Source organism: Phoca vitulina, unplaced genomic scaffold (assembly GCF_004348235.1).
Source record: "Phoca vitulina isolate PV1807 unplaced genomic scaffold, GSC_HSeal_1.0 scaffold42, whole genome shotgun sequence".
Lineage (NCBI taxonomy): Eukaryota > Metazoa > Chordata > Mammalia > Carnivora > Phocidae > Phoca > Phoca vitulina.
In genome coordinates this window covers 2,063,301-2,085,942 of record NW_022589745.1, presented here as the reverse complement: position 1 = coordinate 2,085,942, position 22,642 = coordinate 2,063,301, and the positions used below count along the sequence as shown (strand labels likewise).

The 22,642-nt window shown below is 52.8% G+C and overlaps 1 protein-coding gene across 2 annotated transcripts in view; it reads left to right on the top strand.

Moving 5' to 3' along the window:
- EIPR1 (EARP complex and GARP complex interacting protein 1) overlaps positions 1–22,642 on the top strand; it is a 127,102-nt gene that overhangs the window by 74,686 nt on the left and 29,774 nt on the right. For both annotated transcript variants that reach the window (XM_032430024.1, XM_032430025.1), the window contains exon 4: positions 10,837–10,993. In XM_032430024.1, coding sequence (XP_032285915.1) covers positions 10,837–10,993 — 157 coding nt within the window. The remainder of the gene's footprint in view (positions 1–10,836; positions 10,994–22,642) is intronic.

The following is a 22,642-nucleotide window of genomic DNA, read 5'->3' as shown; positions in this document are numbered from 1 at the left end:
AGGTGTCAGCCTGACAGGTCGCTGGGTTGGAGCCCCATGGTCAGCATGTCATCTATTGTCTCCCAGATTCAAAAGGGCCACCAAAAGTTGGGCCTCCTAGTGGTGAAGACACCGCAACATGGTCCAGATGGCTAGACACTTAGGAATGTCACTTAGGCGGTGGCACTGGGGTTCCACAGGCTTTCTCCCCACCCCGTGCACCTGCCTTTCACTCTCCCTGCGACACAGCGTTTAGATGAGATCACCAGGTGCCATCTGGGTCATGAGGTGGAAACCAGCTAGCAGGGCAAACAGGGAAGTTAGATAGAAGGAGTTACTAACTATGATAGAAGACTTACTCATACCTGATATAAGGTAACTTGCTCTGGTACCCTAGGACTCAGTCGGGGACCCAGGGAGGGGAAGTGGAGGGAGCGGGTGCACACCGTGTGGGACATGAGGGGAGGGGCTGGGTGCACACCGCTGGACATGAGTGGGGGTGCACGCTGCTGGACGGCAGGGGAGGGGGTGCACGCTGCTGGACGGCAGGGGAGGGGGTGCACGCTGCTGGACGTCCGGGGAAGGTGGGGTGCACAAGGCTATGGATGACGGGGGGGTAGGGGAACGGGGGACGCACACGGCCGGACGTCGGGGGGTGGTACATGCCGCTGGACGGCGGGGGGCGGGGCGCACGTGGCAGGATGGCAGGGGAGGGGGGGTTGCACGCCGCCGGATGGTGGGGCTGCGCGTGGCTGGACAGCGGGGGGCAGTCCTGGGCGGGCAGTAGGCCAGCCTTGGTGTCAGGTGTCACAGCAGGGCGTGGTGTGCCCCGGAGTGTGGAGGGAGCGAGAGCCCCGGGGCTGTGGGCAGGGTGCAGAGCGGCCATGCAGGGGCCTGTGGAGGGAACCAGAATGCCAGCCTGGGCGTGAGGTCTCACACACCGAGCTGTGTGGGCAGGAAGCCTCGGCACCGGTTGTGTGTCAGCGCCGTAGGAAGGTTGTGGCCAGGCTGAGGCAGCAGGGTCGTAGAGAGGCAAGGGTCTGAGCTCCCTGGACACCCTCACCGCACTCCACTCACGGACCCCATTGCAGTGGAGCCCCGTGGTTTCTCACAGAGCAGGGTGTGAAGGGCGCGTGCGAGCATGCTCTGAGCCAGGAAGGGCCGGGGTGCGAGGATTGCGGGCTTAGTGGGCCGGTGAGTCCCGCTCTCAGAGAATGCCCTTTCCTGTCCTGTCTCCTTTGAAGTGCACACCGTCCTTAGCTCCCGGCAGGGCGGGGGCTGGATTTGGGGCAAGGTGTGCCCACTCTGGATGGGGTTCTGGTGGGGAGCTGTGAGCCCTGATGTGGGCTTGCCAGGGCAGGACCTGTTGTCCCGCCTGCTGATGGACCTGGCTGCTGGCGACCCCTCCAGACTGGTTCTGGGAGAAGATGTTCCTCCCCGATCCGTGTCTCAGAGGCCAGGGGCTGCGTTGTTGTGCGTCCCTGGCCCCAGCACGTCAGATGGCAGCCCTTGGTGTCACTGATGAAGTTTGTCATGATCCGCTGTCGTTCTCCAGGAGCTTCTTCATGCTACACAGGCCCAAGCAAGGACTCGGTGGGATCTGATAAAATCAGCATGCCAGCATCTTTCAAGACTTTGATGGTGATCCAAGCCCTCCACTCCCCCTGGTGTTGCAGAGTTGCCTTTGGTGACCATTCTGAGAGGGAAGGGGACTTCCAGGGGCTTCCATCGTTCTTCCCATCGTCATTGGCTCTGCTGTAGGTGGGATCCTGCCCGCCCCCGCCTGCCCCTTCCCTTGATATGTTCAGGAATCTGGTGATTGCTGCAGTTGGTCCGCCAGCCCTCTTTGAGGTGGATTGGGGCCACCAGTCCGTAGGTCTGGCTGCTGGCCAGTGGTTCCCCCGGGCTCGTCATGGGCTCTCGCAGGTCTGGAGCCTTCCGTCCCTTTCCTGTGGTGCCACCGTCCTAGACCTAGGGAAGGCTTGGAGGAAAACCTCGTCTGTTCTGCAGCAGTGTTACAGGGTCCTTCCTCAAGGAGGCCTGGGTCCCCCTAAGAGCAGGGGCTGTGGGTCTGCGGACCTGTCCTAGGTTAAGCACTGCATGGGAGGTGGGGGCTCTTCACTGGTGGCTCAAGGCGGGTTTCTGCCCAGGGCCAAGTCGTGCCAGTTACATAGATCAGGGGGTACTGGGGCGCCTGACTGGATCTCTTCTCCCTTTACCCACTGCCAGAGAGCCACCTGGGCTAACATGCTCTGATTGGCCCTTGGTTCCTGTGCCTGCCTTGTCTCTGGAGATCGCGGCCAGTCCCCCTCCCCACCCATCCTTGTCCTTGTGGTCAGGGAGCTCAGAGCTTCTCGGGGTGTAGGAGCCGTCACACCAGTGCTGGGAGACGAGGGGACAGGCCAGACCCTGCTCCGTCGTCAGTCTGCCCTCCTGTGCACCGGGGTCTATGATTCCTACACTGCGTGTCCTAAAGCATGTGAAGGCCAGGGCAGAAAGGCATTTTTAGGCACAGCTCCAAGCTCTCCCTGTCCCAGGTGACTGCTTAGTGGAGCTGGATTGCTCTTCATCCTTCTCAGCCTGTGCCAGATGCAGAGATGGTTGAACTCTAAAAATAGCCCTCAGATTCCGAATGCGCCCACTGCATCCTGCTCCCAGCGCCCGGCCGAAGCCTCCTCCCCGTCCGGCTGGGGATCAGATTATGTCCCCAGCCAGGGCACTGTTAGCCCTTTAGCTGAGCTGGCTGGAGCAGCTATTCAGGCTTACAAAGGCCCTAATCTCCTTTGAATTCCTCTAAGCCCGGACTCAGTAATCCCTTACAGTGAGCAGCACACTCCGCGGGCACAGTTAGCAGCCTCAGGCAGGCCTCTTCCATTCATTGGACCTGATTATCTTTTTATCTCATTAAGTGCCTTCAGCTTGCGTGTTCCATGTGAAAAACAGACAGTGGCCTCCAATTGGCCTTCAGGACACAACTTGGTATTTTCTTTTCCGAAGCCATGGACTGTTGACGAGTCAGGCCACCGCGTTTCCTGTCTGACTAGGGCACTGATGACCCACGAGAGCGTGGTGCAGCCGGTTAACTTCGTGGGCCTCGGTCTCCTGGTTCACAGAACGGAGGGGCGAGGTTCCTTGTGCGTGGCGTGGGCCTTCCCTTCTCGCTCACGTGGCTGCGTTCTCCATGGTTTGCGCCCTGAGCTTGCTTTCTTGCGATGGTGGGCCTGCCCTCCCGGGGCTCCCGGGGCTCGAGCTCGTTACAACAGTGATCCGGGCGCTACAGGACCTCCCTTCAGGATGCACTCAGACATAGAGAGAAGAGTGGAATGCCTTGCTGGTTATTACAGCGTTTCCTTCTAAACATCGGGGTTTCCTTCTTTAAAAGCACCTTAGTTTCTTTGATAGCTGCTGGATTTGCGTTGAATGCTCTGTTGAGACTCATGCAGATATGGAAATCCTCCGAGTTTCAGAACCAATTTGCATGTCTCGATGGGCAAACTCCAGCATTTCTTACTCAGTACTGTTTACCTTCAATTTCATCTGCTTCTGAGGATTTGGAGAGTTTCTGATAATGCCTACCGTGTTCCTTGGACCTAAGGCGCACTCTTCATGCAGCAGATTTTGCAGCTTTGCGCATTTCTAGGGTGGGTGATGTTGGCGGGTGCCCAGAGTACACACGATGTCACTTTCTGGTCTTTCTCAGGGTGATTTCTAGGGGTTATGTTTCTCAATAAGGAACTTTGGATTCACCTTGGACCCATCAAATTTTCATAGTAAGTTCTGGTAACAAAACTTTATAATCTTTCAGAAAATCCAGTAAATTTTTCATATGCTAGAAATTTCCTCACTTTTTTCCTTTTATTCACCAATTTTCAGAAAAATGTACGGTTCTCTGCATTTTGCAAGCATACCTAGTGCGGTTTTCTTTTTGTCTTACACGGACTCGTGTGCTGGGCCGAGTTGTCATGCCCGTCACTGTTCATTTCTGCAGGTGTGACCTGCCTGGTGGGAACCACCCTGGCCTCCCCGTCCCGTGGCATGTCCCCAGTTGTGTTCGGCAGCTCCCTCGTCTGCCCACCCTGGAGAGCCTTTGCTCGCCATTGACTCAGGCCCCGTGCACGGTGCAAATGGAACAAAGTCTGAACACGCTGCGCCCGTGGCGTCCCTGTGCCTTGTGGGCCCCGTGGTGGGCCATGGCGGTTCTGGAGGCTGTGCGCCTTCCGGCCAATGTGGGAGCCGCACGGCAGGAGTGCGCATCCGGGGCTTCTAGAATGGACACTAAGGGTCGTCTTCTCGCGCTGTCTGCCTGGTGGTTTTGTGGCCGTGACCCTGTCTTGCCAGTGTGTAATGCTCCTGACTTGTGTCCTGGCTGCCAGCCTCTTTCCTGATTCAGCCCGTCTTACACACTGATGCCAGATCGTCTGCTCTCAAGCGCGGCGCAGGGCCTAGTGTTTTTGCATTGATGGAACGTGTCCTCTCCCTGCCAGGCACCGTGTCCTCACTCAGAGTTGTCAGCCTCCACCCTGTTATCTAGAGCAGACCCTCCACAGTCCTCAGCTAGTCTTCAGGACCCTTCCTGGTCCATCCCAGTAGGGCGTCAAACCTCATTTCTTATGGCTTTCATTCATTTTACCATATCCCAAATTGAAATCCTCCAAAGCCACTGGGACCTTAATCCTACCTGCGGAAAGCCTTACGTCCATTTCCACGTGCCCCGGTCCCCCTTGGGGCTGCAGCTAAATAACCCCCTCCCCTTGGGAAGGCAATCTTCCCGCAGCACTTCACCTGGTCTCTCTTGAGGCATTTGCCGATGTCCTTATGTTATTCCCCTTCGGTCATGCTTGGCGTCCTTGTGGGCAGTGTCCGTGTTGTCTTCCCATGACCAAGTGGAAGCAAGCACGGACACAAATGATTACAGCCAGAGGCTGGATGGTTTTGTAAGTCAGCTTATGGCAACCTAACAACACCCACAAAATCTCAGTGGCATGTTGGCCGTTGTCACTTGTGGCTTGAGGGAATCTCTGCTCTGTCCCTGAAAAGCGCACCCCCCCATGGGAATTAGGACCTTTGACCCTGCGCAGCCCAGAGTTAGGGGCACAGGAAACACAAGCGTCCTGTGGGTCCTGGGGGAAGAGCAAGTGGTCTCAGCCCTGCTCTCGTTCCTGGTTCCCAGGGCTGTGGGTTCTCGTGTTAGGGACACAGTATCATGTAGAAGTACACATTCCCCAGGCCTGTGTGTTCTTGTGCTGGGGACATAGAACCACATAGCAGGAGTCCACGGTCTATGGAGTTGTCCTGTGCCTTGTGGGCCTAACTGTGTCCCGGTGGGTATGATGGGGCTCTGGAATGAGTGACACTTGGTCCCTTGGTGTCCCCTGGTCCACCTGTCAGGTCCCAGAAGCATGGCCACAGCAGTGTTTTAAAATGCATGTGATTCTCTGGAACCCTGAGATTCTTCCCAGGAAGCCCCTGCTGTACCCTTTCTATCACTGACACCTGCCACGCCAGCACGTCCTCCAAGTCATGTATCTTCAGCTTGACCCGCCGCTGAGCCCTTTGGCCCTTACTGCCACTCAGCCGGCAGCCCGCCATGTTGCCGAGCATCTGGGCTGGCCCGGTGTCCCTAGATGCACAGCATGTCGGCTGCAGGATAAAGAGGCCCTCAGGCATTGTGCCTCTTCCTTTGTGGGTGTCGGATGCAGCTTCTGCAGAATACCGGACCTCACACCTCGCCAGGTGGGCAGGTCCTGAGTCTCTGCGGGGTATCTCCCACCCGCTTGCTGGGGTCTGCTGCACGCGGCGTGATGTCATCGCTGTCCTGGCTCAGGGCACGGTTCTGCAGGGTGTCAGATGCCTCTGCAGCATATTATGATAGCAGGCCAGAGCGCTAACAGCCCTGCAGCAAAACCACATGCACAGGTGTGTGGATGGTTTGCAGTCCTCTGTCTTCATCGGGATAGGAAAATAGGCATTTGGAGGGCAGTGTCCACATGTCACATACCTGCGGCTGGTGGAGTTACTCTAACAGAGACCTAGGTCTGGCACTCCAGCTGTGAGCAGGGTGCCTGCTCTTTTGAGCTTCGAGTAGCCCACAGACCCTCCGCAGGACCCACTGACTTTGTGCAGAGGCCAGATGGCCAATTCAACAAGACCCTTCCATGCCCTTGATCCTTAACGTAGACACACGTCTCCACTGCCTGTGATGGGGTGGGCATCAGCGTCAGCCCCATTCTACACTCACGGACCATGGAGATGAGCACTGGCTGGATCTGCAGACCCACAAGATCTATTGTGACCAGGCTTTGTCTAGGATTTTATTTATTACCTGCCCCCCTAATGTCTCTACCTTAATAAGGGACAGGACACTTTAGATCTCAGACCCTGTGTTCAGTAGGCCTTGAACTGTTGGGTATTACCTTTGCCCAGTGTATGACCACCAACTAAGGGGCAGTAGGTCTTCTTGGGTGCACACTGGGCTAACCTATCACCGTAGGCACTTGCCCTGGTGTTACGGGTTCCTAATTCCTGGGGATCTGGCCATGTTTTCTGTCAGTGGCTTTTAGGTCTGAAATCTGCTCAGACCAGAGCTGGGTGAGGGGTCATGACTTTTAATAGGGTGACTTCCCTCAGCTTCCTGCTCATCCATTCCTGTTTCCTTTGAATTGGTATGTATGTATGTATGCATGCATGTATTAGGCAGGCAGTGCTCTGTTGAGGGACCATCATCTGTTTTGCTCCTAGGAATGCTGTCTCTTGTTATCTGTTGCCACAACTCGGCCAGTTGGCCTTCCTTGCCTGGCACGCTGCCTTGTTGGTCGGTACGATAATTGCTACCCCTGACTTCTGGCAGTCACGTACCATCTCCAGGCCGCTATTGCTGTGGGGCCAGGTTTAGCTGCCGAAATCAGGAGTGGCCACAAAGCTCGTTATCAGTAAGTCACACTTTGTGACAACCTCTCCTAAGAGTGGAATCATTGGGTTATCTGGTAAGTGAATGCCCAACTGCCAAAATGTTTTCCAAAATGTACTGTGTTACACTATGTCCAGCAATCTGCAAGAGACCCATTGTTCTACATCTTTGCCAATACTTGGTATTGTTGATCTTTTTAAAATTAAATTTTAGCCATTCCAGTAGGTATGTAGTACATCTCATTTTGGTTTTATTTTGCCTTTCTCCAGTTACCATTGATGTTGAGCATCCTTTCTGGTGATTGCTGACCGTTCATGTTTTCTTTTATGAATTGTCTGATTCAATCTTCTGCCATTTTTAAAAATTGGGTTATTTGTGTTACTAAGTTGTGAGAGTTCTTTATATATTCTGGATACAAGCCCTTTGTCAGATATATGTATTGGAATATTTTCTTCCAGTTTTGCTTCATTTTTTTTTTTTCTTTTTTAAAAAAGATTTTATTTATTTATTTATTTGAGAGAGAGAGAGAGAGAGAATGAGCAGGGGGAGCAGCAGAGGGAGACGGACAAGCAGACTCCCCGCTGAGCAGGGAGCCTGACCCGGTGCTCCATCCCAGGACCCTAAGATCATGACCTGAGCCAAAGGCAGACACTTAACTGACTGAGACACCCAGGCGCCCCTTGTTTCATTTTTTTCCATGGTGTCTTTCCAAGTTTTTAATTTTGTGAAGTTCAGTGTCTTTTGGTAGATAGACATTCTTAATTTTAACGTGGTCTATGTTACCAGTCTTTTCTGTTATGATTAGTGTTTTATTCTGCCCTGTTTAAGAAGTCTTTGCTGATCCCAAGGTTGTGAGGATATTCTACTATGTATTATAGAAAAGATTTGTATTATTTTGTCTTTTACATTTTAATCTTCAGTCTGTTTGGAATTGATTTCTGGGTGTGTTGTGAGATAGGATACAAATTCATTTTTCTCATGAATATACAATTGATGCAGCATCTTTTACTGGAAAGACCATCCTTTGTCCACTTTAGTGCAGTGGCATTTTTGTTATAAGTCAGCTGACCATCCTTGTAAGGTCTGTTTCTAGATTGCATTTTCTTTCTCTGGTCTATTTATCTGTGATCCAGTACCAAATTAATTACAGATTTGTAAATCAGCCAGTTTTGTTCTTCTTCATGACTGTTTTGTTGACTATGTGGGCAGTTCACATTTCCATGTAAATTTTAGAACTTTAGAAGCGGGTTGTTGGCTTCTACCCAAAAAGCCTTTTGGAACATTAGTTAAGATTCATGGACCCATGGGACGCCTGGGTGGCTCAGTTGTTAAGCGTCTGCCTTCGGCTCAGGTCATGGTCCCAGGGTCCTGGGATCGAGCCCCGCATTGGGCTCCCTGCTTAGTGGGAAGCCTGCTTCTCCCTCTCCCACTGCCCCTGCTTGTGTTCCCTCTCTCGCTCTCTCTCTCTGTCAAATAAATAAATAAAATCTTAAAAAAAAAAAAAAAGATTCATGGACCCTTTACAGCAGTGAAGCTGTCTTTGAACATGGTATACCCCTCCATGTATGGGCCTTTACTTTCTCTCAGCAGTGGTCTTCATTCTGCCATGTACAGGTCTTACACTTCTTTAGTTTGAGATTTATTGGATACTTGATTTTTTTTAAAGATTTTATTTATTTATTTGAGAGTGAGAGAGAGAGCATGAGAACGGGGAGGGTCAGAGGGAGAAGCAGACTCCCCACTGAGCAGGGAGCCAGATGCGGGACTCGATCCCGGGACTCCAGGATCATGACCTGAGCCGAAGGCAGTCGCTTAACCAACTGAGCCACCCAGGTGCCCTGGATACTTGATTTTTTAATGTGATTATTAATGTTTTTTAAAATTTTCTAAATTTTTGTTGCTAATCTACAGATACCCAATTAATTTTTATATATCACCTTGGTGTTCAGCAATTTTGCTAAATTCCCTGTTTTGTTTCTAACAGTATAGATTGTCTTAAGTTTTCTACATACGTCGTCATTAACAAGTAGTGGTGTTTTAATTTCTTCTTTTCCCATTCTTACACCTTTACTTTTTCCTCGCCACACGAAGTAGTCAGGACCTCTAGTATAGTGTTAACTAGAAGCGGCAATGCAAAGCATTCTTGTCTAATGACTGTTCTCAAGGTGAAAGCATTTAATATCTCACCCCCAACTGCTGTGTTTGCTGGGTGAGGAAGAAGTTACAGGGAAAGACTTACTTTCCTGACACCTGAGCAGAGTTCCCCAGAGAAGGAGTTTGTTCTGTGGGGACTCTGCCCCCAGCCCGTTCTCCCGTAGACAAGCTGTATGTACTTCCCTTGCAGAGGAGCCTCCCTTAGTTCTCACACTGGGTAGCTCCATCCCTACTCAGATTAGGTAGTTGTGTTTCGTGTCGTTTAGGGAGACACATATCATCTGGGCCTGTAAAGGGTGGGTGTTTCAGCCTTCACTTCTTCTTTCTGCCTCAGCGTTGCCAGCCCCCTCTTCAGGTGGATATTCTCGTATTTTAGGGGTGACACCGAGGCCTCACAGGCTCTGCAGAAACACCGGGTGCCTGGAAGGTTCCACAGGAAAATTCGTTTCTTGTGTAGAAAAGCCAGGGCATGCTGCATTTTCCTAGGTGAAACGGGAAGGCTAACATGAATTATATACACATGGCTCAGCAAACGGCATGTGAGATGAGCGCCAAGATCGGGATCCGAGAGCCCCGGTGGAAAGCCTGCTCCCTACCCATCCTCTGATCATGGGTGATGATGGTGAAGCCAGGCATCCGCCCGTCGTGTGCACTGATGATGGCTTGGCTGATCAGCTGGTGTTTGGACTGAAGGGCCACAGAGCTGAGAAGCGGGACACTTCCCGGTGTGGATGCGGCCCTCTCGTGTTCTTACTTCACGCGGGAAATGCGCAGTGTTCTCCCTTGTTCTGCATTTCCTTTGTGGTCCTCACTCAGTGTCGCCTGTGATTTAGTGTTGAAACCTGTTCCTTGTTTTACCATCATGTACTAAAGGCCTTTAGAAGGGAAAGTGTGTAGCGCATACGCAGTTTGGAACTAAATGGAAATCACATTTGGAAGGATTTGTGTTTAGGAATTCATGATTAAGTTTTTATCACATAATGTTAAATCTGATTTTTTTTGTTTGTTTTATTTCTCTTTTTGTTTTACTGAAACATTGTGTAGAGGGGCAGTGACCTGGCTCCTGGCATGTTCCCTGAAGACAGGTATCCCTGGTCTTTCTTACCTAAGCTTAGTGTTCTTATCCACACGGTGGCATTTGAAAGTGCTCTGCAAATACAGATTCCGGGAGCATCTTGAAAATCAAGCGTCGGGACTCTGAGATGGGTGGTGAGCAGCCACCGTTGTCTGTGGGAGACGCTGTGTCCGTGCGGCGCCTTCGGGCACTGGGCTGCTGTCTGCCTGGAGAACCAGGGCAGCGGCAGGACAGCGCCGTGTAGCGCCGGCGGGGGGTTCCCCACACGCTCCCGCCTTAGCGCCCCCGGCTCTGGCGGCGCCCTGGCCAGGCGCTGAGTTCCTGGGGGCGGGGCCCTCCTGCCCCTGGGCCCACCTTCGCCCCGAGCTGCACTCGTGCTGTTTGTGTCTGCAGCACACCCACCCCCTCATTTTGCTCCCTGTTTTGAAGAACCGTTGAGGAAGGACGGAAGGAAATCGATTTTGAGGAAAATTAAATTTTCTTCTGAAGCAGAATGATGGCTGTGCCACGGGAGGCAGGGGTCAGGCGGCTGCTGGGGGGGAGCTGTAGCTGTTCTCGCGAGCTCCAGGTCTGTGGCCCTCGCTCCGCCGGCTCTCGGCGGCCCGCGGGGCTCGATATTTTCGGGAGCGGGTGTGCCTGCCCCTGCGCCTGGGGGGTGTGCTGCGCTGTCCGGCTTGTGGCCACATACCACGCTCTGTTGACCTTGCCCTCTGTTGCTCAGCCTCAGACAGCAAAGTCCTGACGTGCGCAGCCGTGTGGAGGATGCCGAAGGAGCTGGAGCCGGGCAGCCACGAGTCCCCCGACGATTCATCAAGCACCGCGCACAGCCTGGAGCTGCTCTGTCACCTGGACGACACGGCCCACGGCAGCACAGCCTGGTAGGGCTCTGCATGTTTCAGCCGCCACGGCGAGCCTGGGGGCTCGAGCGCGCGTGCGCACACTCCCGTTCCTGGGCCCGCGGCTCACCCTCGGAGCCCTGCTTTCTTGTGAAAAGATCGTATAGATGGCTGGCTTTCTCTCTCTGTCTCTCTCTCCCCCACTTCCTTCCTTCCTTCCTTTCCTGTTTCTCAGTCTCAGTTCTTCTCCAGATTAGATACATCACGGAAACTCTGTTGCCGTGAAGGAGCCTGTGTGCGGGTGTCCTTTCCATCTAAATCTGTGCTGCCAGGTCCCTGCCAGGACGAGGGTGAAGTTGGGTGCTGGAGAGCACTTAAGTGTCCTGTTGCTCTTTAGCTTCGTAAATACACTTCCATTCAGCAATCTTAAGTGTAAATTAATTGATTTCTTACTTTAGGCTGAAGGCTTGTAATTTCTTCTTTTGTAGACTGAGTAAGGATGTGCTGTGTGTGCACCGTGCGGTTCCCCGAGCCCTGCACATCTTTATCCTTGAGTCTGTCTCCTGCGCATGTCATGTGTGCCAGGGGATGGAGATGCCACCAGCACCCGTCAGGGCTGCCTGGCCCGTCGCTGCCCATGTGTTGTGGCCGAGGCTTGGCGGCACTCACCTCCACACCCGGTGGGAGCCTCCTCAGAGCACTGAAGCCTCGGCACATTCAAAAGGCTGTGCTTTCTAGAAGGGACGGTGGGAGCATAATGTTGGTATGGGTGTTTATAACAGTAATTATTGTTTTACTTAGTGTAGTAACACTTCCGTGTGTGCACACAAGTGTGCATATGTGAGAAAGAGCTCTAGCCTCTGTATACCCACTTCTGTTTGGGCCAAATATACCAATTAAATAAGTTTAATCCAACACGTATTTATTAAGCACCTGCTGCATGCACCTGCCAGACTCCAGGGATAGAAATGTGATGGGTCAGGGACCCGGCCTCAAGGAGTCATGCGTGATCTCCCAGGGGAGACCCCCAGGGTAAACATCTGAGTGACACCGGGCAGGCTGTGGCCTGCACTGCAATCGTTAGGAACTCCGTGCCATGGGCCCCCCCAGGGAAAGAGTTATTCATTTTTACCAGTGGAATCGAAGAGGGATTTGCTTAGGAACGACGTGTGGAGCTGGGACCAATGCAGTTTCCGTGGCAGCAGCGGGTCTTGGAGCGGCAAAGGGAGCAGAGCTGGGGGTCGGCACCACCTGTGGCTCTGGAAGGCCTTTGTGCGCTCGTTGTGGGCGGTGTGTTCCCACGGGTGCCAGGCTGCTGTTCTCCACGCGGAGGTGTCAGACCCCGTGTGCAGGAAAAGGAGATGCGCAGCAGCCCTGCGTCTCAGAGGGGTGCGAGAGTGCAGAGCGAGCCTGGAACGTGTGCAGACAGACGCACACGTGTGCACGTGAATGCAGTATGTGCGTGAGTGCCAGGAGATACACTGGCACGGGGGGAGCAGGGAAGACACAGTGCAGACCAGCAGCAACTCTGGGGAGGTCAGATGGCATCAGTGACTTTGGTGAGTGCACAGATGGGCTGAGCTCAGAGGAGCAGAGGAGGGGCTGCTGGTCCACTTCCCCAACTCCCACCTGGGTTCAGATACTCCACCCAGTGTTCCATCAGAGGAGTGGTCACCTCTGTCTACATGTGCTTGTCAGAAAATGAATGTCAGTGAAATGTTCAGTCTGGGTCACACCCCCTTGATCACAATCCTATCATCACAACCAGGTGATCACATGCCAGTGATCACATCCATGATCGCACCCCCGTGATCACAATCCTATTATCACACCCCCAGTGATCACACACTCGGTGATCACACCCATGATCGTATTCCTGTCATCACACCCCTGGTGATCACACCCCCATAATCATATTCCTGTCATCACACCCCCAGTGATCACACACTCGGTGATCACACCCATGATCACACCTCTGTGATCACAATCCTATCATCACAGTCCTGGTGATCACACCCCCGTAATCATATTCTTATCACACACTCAGTGATCACACCCCAGTGATCACACCCATGATCGCACCCCTGTGATCACAATCCTATCATCACACCCCCAGTGATCACACACTCGGTGATCACACCCATGATTGCACCCCCATGATCATATTCCTATCCTTACACCCCCGGTGATCGCACACTTGGTGATCACACCCATGAGCATATTCCTATCATCACACCCCCGGTGATCACACCGCTGGTGATCACACCCCCTGTGATTGCACCCCCCGTGATCGCAGCCCCCCATGATCGCACCGCCATGATTGCACCCCCTTGATCTCACCCCTGTGATTGCATCCCCTGATCACACCCCTGTGATCACACCCCCATGATCGCACCCCCCTGTATCGCATCCCCATGATCACACCCCCATGATCACATCCCTGTGTTTGCACCCCCCCGCCGTGATCATACCCCCGTGATTGCATCCCCCTGATCTCACCCCCATGATCAGACCCCTCCCTGTGATTACACCCCCGTGATCGCACCCCCCATATCACATCCCCATGATTGCACCCTTGCGATCACACCCCCGTGACTGCACCCCCATGATCACACCCTCATGATCGTACCCCCCGTATCATATCCCTGTGATTGCATCCCTGTGATCACACCCCCCCATGATCCCAGCCCTGTGATCGCATCCCCATGATCACACCCCCATGATTGCAGCCTGTGATAGCACCCCTGTGATCACACCCCTGTGATCACACTCCTGTCATTGCACCCCCATGATCATACTCCATGATCACAACCCCATGATTGCACTCCCTCCATGATCACACCCCTGTGATCACACCCCTGTGATCGCATCCCTGTGATCTCACCCCCCCGTGATCACACCCCTGTGATTGCATCCCTGTGATTGCACCCCCTCAGTGATCACACCCCGTGATTACACCCCTGTGATCAAGCCCTGTGGTCACACCTCCGTGATTGCACCCCTGTGATCACATTCCTTTAATCACACTCCATGATCACACCCCCTGTAACTACACCCCTATTTATGAAAGGGGAACTTCTTAGGAAGTAATTGTTGATACATAAACACATCCAGAGAAATGGTCTTCCTCAAATTCACGTTGGAAGGCTGCCCTCTTCTGAATTTGCTGCCATTGTTCAAAGCATTTCTTGAATTCCTTTTGTTATCACTTATGTCACTATATGTGTTTGTTGATCTTTTCGCCTTGAAGTGGTGTGATCCATCTGCAGCTATAGGAACAATACAGACAGATCCCATGTGCTCGTCCCCCCATCTCCCCTGCTGGTGACATTGCATAATCCCTCTGCACAGTCACCACTGGGGATGGGGTGTTGATAGGACCCACCGCGTGTGCACACTGAGTTCTCTGCCATGTCATCACGTGTGTCTCTTGGTGCATCCGGCACCGTGGTCACCATACAGAACTGGGAGCCCTCCTGCTGCCTGTTTATGGCCTTAGCCCACGGCTCCCCACGCGCCATCCTTAATCCCCGGCGAGCACCGGTCTGTGCTCCTTCTGTAGACTTGTCATTTTGAGAAGGTTCTATGAATGGAATCGTCCACTCTGGGAGCTTTGATCGTGGCTTTGTGCACGCACTGTGACTCCCTGGGGGGTCCTTCCTGTTGTCACCTGTGTCTGTCAGAGGCTCCGCCCCTTTATTCTGAGTGGTAGTCCGTGGGACCGTGGTTTCTGTGACCATTCACCTATGAAGGACAGCTGGGTTTCCACCGGGATTTGGACATCCTGATAAAGCTGCTCTGGACAGGAATGGACAGGTGCTCACGTGAACATAGGTTTTCGTCTCTCGCAGCCGAATGCCCTTGAGTGCAGCTCATGGGGTACCTGTAGGTGAGTGTTCTGTACAAACTGCCGGAGCAACGTGTGAGGCCCAGTCTCTGCATCCTCGCTGGCCTTTGGGGTTGTCGTGCATGTTTTTTTTAAGTGTCTTTTTTTTTTTTTTTAAGATTTTATTTATTTATTTGACACTGAGCATGGAGCCTAACGCAGGACTCGATCCCAGGACCCCGGGATCATGACCTGAGCCGAAGGCAGACACTCAATGACTGAGCCACCCAGGCGCCCCCTTTAGTGATGTCTTATTATCTGATAGGGAATTTGGCTTTTGGAAATTTAAGTCTGGTGAATACATGAATGTGAAGGTGCTGTTTGGGGTCAAACATGAGGCAACTGGTAGTTTTGTTTGCTTGCTTTCCTTTTTGGTTTATTAAGTTGGGGCTGAAGCAGTCCCAGGAGAGGGCCTCCTGGACACGTCCTGGGCATAGGCCCTGCTGCTGGCTATAAGGGAGCTTCTTGGAACAGCACACAATCCACAGTCTGCAGGGTTGTTGCTGCGCCCCATAGGGCGCTGTGTGGGCTCCTGTCCTCAGGGCCACTCAGCTTCTATTTGCTCTGGAGCAGCTGGGCCCCAGCGTAGGTGGCCACACACCCCCATCCCAGCCCTCTAACACGCAGCGGGTGGGCAGTGCCCGGCAGGCCCACCTGCCATTGAAGATTCTAGAAGGCCTTGTGACCAAGTGTGTTTGGTTCGAGCTCCCACCCATGGAGGTAGATGGAATGCTGGCCTGAGGGGCAGCACGCCCTGTCTCTTGTGCTCACCTGACCCGGGGCTGCGTAAGTTGCTGGAACGTCACCCCTTTTTCTCAATTGCAAATGAAGTTTCCTGAAACGGAGGAAACGCTTCACAGTTGTTACCATGGCTCCGTGGCAGGATCTTTGTGGAAGTGTGGCACCTCCATACTTGTTAGGATACATGATACAAACAAGCCAACAATCCAGTCTCTTCCTAATTTTCTCAGATCCACATTGTGGGGCTGCAGATCCCAAGTTGAGCCTAGAGGGGCCGCTCCGTAGCTTCTGGTGTGGATTAACAAGTTGTCCTCGTGGTTCAGTATCCCCTCTTCGGAGAGGGCCTCTCTAAAAGAATCTCTCTTCCACCCCCACCCACATCTTCCTGTCCTTGCACCCAGCTTTATCTTGTGTAAAGGCATGACCACGCCTGGCACTCTGCCATGTGCGTTCACGCCCCCATCCCTGAACCTCCTCGGGGCAGGGGCCTTGTCCAGCAGCAGGTGTGTCCTCAGCACCGAGGACATTGCCAGCCACAGCATTCTGCCGTGTGAGGGACCCCGACCCTGAGCCCTTCTGAGGTCCTCAGGCGCTGCCTCCTGCCCACACGACCCTCTAAAGTAGGGACCATGGCGGAGAAGGTGACTGCATCCAGCCTTTCCTACTCAGTGCAGTTTCTGGGATTCAGAGCCAGGCAGACCGACCCCAGGACACCACATACTGCCCAGAACTGCGTCCCTGCTGAATGAATGAACAAAAGGAGCCACTTGTGGTCGTCACACTGTGATTTGGAAGTTGTTTCTGTTGCTGGGAGTATAAATACATCTTCATCAGAATGAGTTTTGAGAATGTTCACACATCTTCTAGCTAGTCCTTTATAGATGACAAATATAAATAAATTATGCGTTCTAGGGGAGTTCCTCATACACAGATAACAAAGCCACCTTCTTTTCTCGCCTACTTTCTCCCCTTCCGCTATGGCCTGCCCCTGCGGTCAGCATGTGGGGAGTGTGGGAGCAACAACCCCGGGGTCTGTAGGTACTTGACGCCGTCCCCATGGGCACGTGTCTCCTTCCCTCCCGTGTGACGGGGTGGTTATGTGGGGTCTCTGGTGAGCGTTCCCGCTCTGTGCTCGTTAGGTGCTGTCGTGTGTCTCATCTCACACTGAGTGGCATGCACCTCTTTCTCAGTGACTCGGACAATAACTCCCAGCCCTTCCACTCTCCCTGTCGCTCAGAGGAAGTGTCCCCAGGCTGAGGTCAGTGCAGCCCACAGCCGGCTGCGTGCAGGGCAGTTGGACCAGACCCTTGGGGATGCTTTTACCAAATGGTGATGTTTTCCCCATCTTCAGGGTATCTCGCCCCATTGTATTTCAGGCTGTGTGTGTTAGCTGCCTTGTATTTTTCTGGAGCGGGATGAGACCTACATAACTAAAGTTAATAAAAACCCACCTTATTGTGGTAAAGAAATGAGTTAAAAGAGTGAAGCCCTGTGCCATGCATGTTGTTGGCCCTTTTTTCATTGTCTAGGGGTAGGTAAGGGGGGGTGCTCTTCACATCTCCCCCTGTGCTATGTGGTTATTCTTCCGTGAGTCGGCGACTGGACCGGCAGCTCGGGGCCTTCGTCAGTGTGTATAGTGTGGGTGTCAGCAGTGAAGTGACTGCAGACCCAGCACGTCCTCTGGGGGTCGGGTCCCACACCGTCCCCTGTCCTGTTCACACCAGCGTCTTTGGGAGCCCTGGGGGGAAGGCTTTCCTGTGTGTGGGCCTGCTGGGCCGTTGTGAGCTGGCGTCCGCCCTGCAACGTCATCGCTGTTGGTTCGGGGGCCGGTGAGCCACACAGGTAGTTCCGTGCTTCTCCACCTCCTCTCGGTCATGGAGAGCCCCCCACCCGCCCCCGCTGCTGAGGAGTTCAGCATCCTCGCTGTGGATTGACGCTCCCTGCCTGTGAGTGGAAGCCAAGTCAAAGCAGCAGAAAGTCTGGTGTATTCTTGGCGTGCTCCATCTCTGAAGTTGGTGCGTCTGGAGTAGTCATACCGTCACCTGGTTTCACGGACAACGGAAATCTCCCTTAAAGGAGAACTCAACTTAGCAACCAGCACTTTGCAGGGTTGGCCGGGACACGAATGGCAGTGACTGCGGCCCCCAGAGTCCCGCCCCAGACGGGACAGAGCGTCACTGCACTGCCGCTCGGTGACCCCTCCACTTCCAGAGCCAGCTTCCTGCCGGGTGCGGGTGGAGGTGAGTGTCACACGGGAACACGAGGCAGGCTGAGCCCGGCGGGCGTGCGCGCTCCTGTCGGGGAGGAGGGGGGCGCGAACCACGGTGTGGAGACGAGGGAGGAAGCAGAGGAAGAGCAGTGTGTGTGAGGCCGCTGATTCTTGAGGGAGTTGGGTGGGAAAAGAAGGGATTCGGCCTTGTCTCTCTTTTCCTGTTTATTTTTTAGTTCAACGCGATATAACAGTGGAAAAAAGTAAATTCAGAAGCTGTCTTTGGGGATAAGTAAGAAAGTATGTTTGAAGTTCAGAGATCTTACGACAGTTTTACAGCCAACAGTGATGGCGAATTCTCAGTGATCATGCTTTATGATTGCAGATTTCATAAGATTTGCGTCCTTGCTTTTTGGGTTTACCCAGCCTAGGTGTCCTGACGTATAGGTTGCTTCCCTGGTTCTGGCCTCACTATTAACGTCTGTTAGCTTTTAAAGAGGCTCAGAATGAGGCCCGCATCCCTTCTTCTGTGTAGGAAAAGAACAGTCTTACGATATTCTGGGACAACATGAAGATGCCTTCCTCTCTCAAGTTTGTTCAAGTGCCCACCGTACACTGAGGATGGTTGTCCCGTGTCCGGACTCTCTTGCCCCCTCTGATGCCGTTTAGATTCCGTGTCAGGGATGTGGTGAAAAACGAGCAAAGCACGGTGTGCAGACGCAGCTCTCACTAGAAGCGCGCTCTGCGGAAGTCTGAAATGCAGTGCACCAAGTATAGTTACGTACATTACGAGATAAATTCATATCCTTTCTACGCTTGCAGTCCGTTTCTGTGAATATGTGGCTCATGGTGTGTTTCACGTGACCCTCTTACAAACCAGCCAGTGTCTCCCAGAATGTACCCAGAAGGCACCAGTGTTTCCAAGGGACGAGTTTAGAGGAAGGTAGCATTTAGTTCTATTGTGATTGTTTAAACGTGAGGTTTGAATAATTTTAAAAGTTCAAACCTGAAGGTGCACTAACTCCATGCATAAGAATTTTAAACATTTTCTACTGTTTGAAAAATGGGGTGGGGGAGGAAGAAAGAAAAGTAGATCAAAAAGAAGAGGAAACGCCCAAACCACTATTTGGAATTTGGGTAGACAGTTTTATTTCAAAATGTACTTTTATTTATTTATTTATTTATTTATTTATTTATTTATTTATTTGAAGAGTTTATTTGTTTGAGATAGAGAACGAGAGAGAAAGAGGGCATAAGAGGTGGGGAGAGGCAGAGGGAGAAGCAGACGCCCCATGGAGCAGGGAGCCCGATGGACGCAGGACTCCATGTCAGGACCCTGGGATCATGACCTGAGCCGAAGGCAGACGCTTAACCGACTGAGCCACCCAGGTGTCCCCAAATGTACTTTTATTTAAAAGTTAACTTGGAACTTCCTGGGAAGACCCGGGGCACAGGGGTTTGGGTTTGCTGTTGCTTGAGCACCAGGTAGGGGGCAGCATCCCGGTGCTGTCAGGCTTGTGCTCCTTTCCAAGTCCTAGGAGGAGATGTGTGGTGGGAGCGCTGGCCACTGTGGGCCAGTGTTGGGTGGCCTTGGAGGGACAGACCTGTGAACTCTGGGGTGAGTTAGGTAGGCCTTTGGGGCTGGCAAGAATCCATTCGCAGAGGGTGCTCAGAGTCCCAGCTGTGCCCCACAGCTCTCTCTGGGGTAGAAGGAGGGGACAGTGGTGATCTGGCACAGAGCCGTTCTCAGGGAGGGCCAGGCAGTGTGTCCACCCATGTCCACCCCAAGGTGGAGCATGCGGACCTCGAGCATTTCCGTTGGGGGAGGCCTCTCAGCAGTGCAGAGCTAGGTGATTAGTGCTTGTGTTTTCCAGTCTCTACACTCAATAAATGGGCCCCTTTCCATTTCTGGGTCCTCAGCTTCGGAGTGCTTGTTTCTGTTGAGCCCTGCACATACAGCTCGGAGCATTGACTTCGACTATTAACAAGCCTCCACAAGAAAGAGGAGCATCTGAGAAGAAAAATATCCTCTCCCTCATGCCCAGCCTGTTCTTGCCTTTCGCTCTGGGTCTGACTGAAACCGTATTATTTAGCTGATGAACCTGAAGTCTCTTCAGGTGAGGGATGTCAGAATAAGCAGTCTCTTCATAACCCAAGTCACCCCATTCCAGAGGCACGAGCTTGCACACCAGGGTGCCAGGCTGCGCACGGACGCAACTCTGCCCCCGGAAGTCCCCAGGCGCACGGCCACCAAGAACCCATATGGCCCCAGAGCTGGGCGAAGTGTGCTTCTTGACTTGGTGGTCTGACTCCTGAACTCTCCTTTCCCTGATCTCTGCAGCACCCGTGAAAAGCGGTTTCCAACAAGAAGAAATTAGCCAGATTGCCAAATCTCTGTTTGAAAAGAGATGCATAAGCTGGGGAACTCATGTACTGTATCGTTTTAAAGGGTTTTTCAAAATTTTACTTGTAACCAATGACTTAATAGACAAGTTTCCTTCTTAAGGTTTATCCTTTTCCATAAAGTAATAAACCTGATGAGCTGTCAAATGCAGTGGGAGTTAAGAGTCTTCACACGGCCGTTCCTTGTGGATTAAAGTCTGTCTTCCAGCCGCGTGGGGTTGCTTCCTTGTATACACCACGTCCTGGGGGGGCAGCCCCACTTCCCACCCCCAGCGGCCACAGAGAATAGGTGAGGCATGGAAATGCTGTGGATTTAAATTATTAAATTTATGTTGAGGTTGTTTTAAGAATTTCTAGTGTCCTTTGAGCTGTCCTCACCCCAGGTACCAGAATCCAGAGTGTGAATCATTCATTTGGAGTCACTAATCTGAAGAAGAGAGGCATTTATTTTGTTTGATCAGCATGAAACCTGCCAAATTAGAACCATCATTCCTGCCATTATGGTCCTTGTTAACTGCTTCACAGAAATTTAGATTTTTTATTTGGGTTTATTTACAGAAACAGCCCTTTTCTTGTGTTTTCCTCTCAGTGATTGTGAAGGGATATTGCACACTTACATTAGGTATGTGCTATTTTGTTCTCAACTTGTTAATGTAATTTTATGTCTTCTCAAATTCACTGGCAGTGTGATAAAGCAGAAAAATGGATGATTTTATGAACAGAGAAATAAACGTCTCAGTTTGGAGTAGCAAGTATGGCAGAAATTCTAGGTTATTTTCTTATGTTTATGGCCCCAGTTTCATGGTGATGATCCATGATAAAATGGAATTTCTCTTCATTGCACTTCGCGTGCTCCAGTTATCCCACGGTGTGTCATTAGGCACAAACACTGATGATTTTGGGGATTGCACCCCATACACCAACAACAGGTATTTTCTGCTGCATCACCCAGGACAGATCATGACATACGAGTGGCGGGAGCGGGCCCCCCAGCGGCTCGGCTCGGCTCGGCCACGAGCGGTGGGAGCACCTGCTTGCTGCCGTTTCATGGAAACGCCTTGGACGTCCTGTTCCCGGGGAAGGGTCTGAGAGCTCTGTCTGGGTGTTGGGAGTTTCGCCGCCCCGGAGAGGTGCAGCAAGACTTTGTTGTCACTGAAGCGCTTCCGTGGATGGACACTGCGGGACGAGAGGCAAAGGCAGGAGGGCCGCGGGCGGAGGAGGCCTGGGGGGAGCTGCGGTGACGGGGGCACCGGCAGTAAGCCCGTGTGGCCCTCGGCGAGCCAGCGCGTCTCGTCACCCCCTTCATGGCCAAGAAAGTGAACTTAGGCTTTCTGTTTTTACTTGCAGATGCTCTAGTCCTGTTTCCTGTCTGATGGTTATTTTTCTTAGTTTTTCACAGTGAGCTGGCCCCCGCTCACCTGCGGTGGCGGGATCGGAGGGCGCACGTGCTGAGCGGGGCCCGCCGCCGGTCCCGCTCCTGTTTGCAGGCCGTGTCTCCCAGCTCAGTGGTGGGAAGTGAGGCTGCGTGGCGGCACTGGGAAGCGGGGAGGTGTCCCCGCCTGGGAAGTGGTGCTGGCGGCGGCGGGATCCCGTCCTTTCCTCTCAGAGCCCCTGTACCCTCTCCTCCGGTGGCCCCCGCGCCCTCACACCTCCCGTGTGCCGATCCCACGCCTCCCAGCACGGTGGGCGGCTTTGTCCTCCATCCAGGCCTCTTCCTAGCGAGTTTCCAGTTCAGAGAAGTTTTCCGAAGTTCCTGTTCTTTCTTTCCCTGCTCTGCTCTGGGAATCTCCGGGTCATCAAACACCTATGGCGAGATTAACTCTTGTAGCACGAAAAAGGTGGATTTGTCCCCTTTCTTTTTCACGTCATTTAATACAGAGATTACAAATTTAAATCCTCTCAGAAGTAAATGGCAAATGTCAGAGGCATACCGCAGTGCACGTCCTGTAGGTACTCAGAGTCAGCGCTCCAGATGAGGCATTTCTTCTGTGAGGAACAAAGTTCTTCAGTGTGGCTGCATCTTCCTCCTAACACTGAGGCCGCTGAGCAGAAAGGCTCTGCTCACAGGTGTGGCTTGTGTTACACTCCCAAGTAAAGGCCTGAGCTCCAGCTCACCTGATGTGTGTGTGTGTGGGGTCTGTGAGTGTGCATTTGCGGGGTGTACGTGTGTATGTGCGGCATGTGTATGGGTGTGTGTGCGTGTGCAGTGTGTGGGGTCTGTGAGTGTGCATTTGCGGGGTGTACGTGTATATGTGCGGCATGTATGGGAGTGTATGCGTGTGTGTGCGTGTGCAGAGTGTGTCTGTGGGGGGTGCATGTGTGAGGTCTGTGAGTGCATTTGCGGGGTGTATGTGTATGTGCGGCATGTGTGGGAGTGTGTGTGTGCGTGTGCAGAGTGTGGGGTCTGTGAGTGTGCATTTGCGGGGTGTACGTGTGTATGTGCGGCATGTGT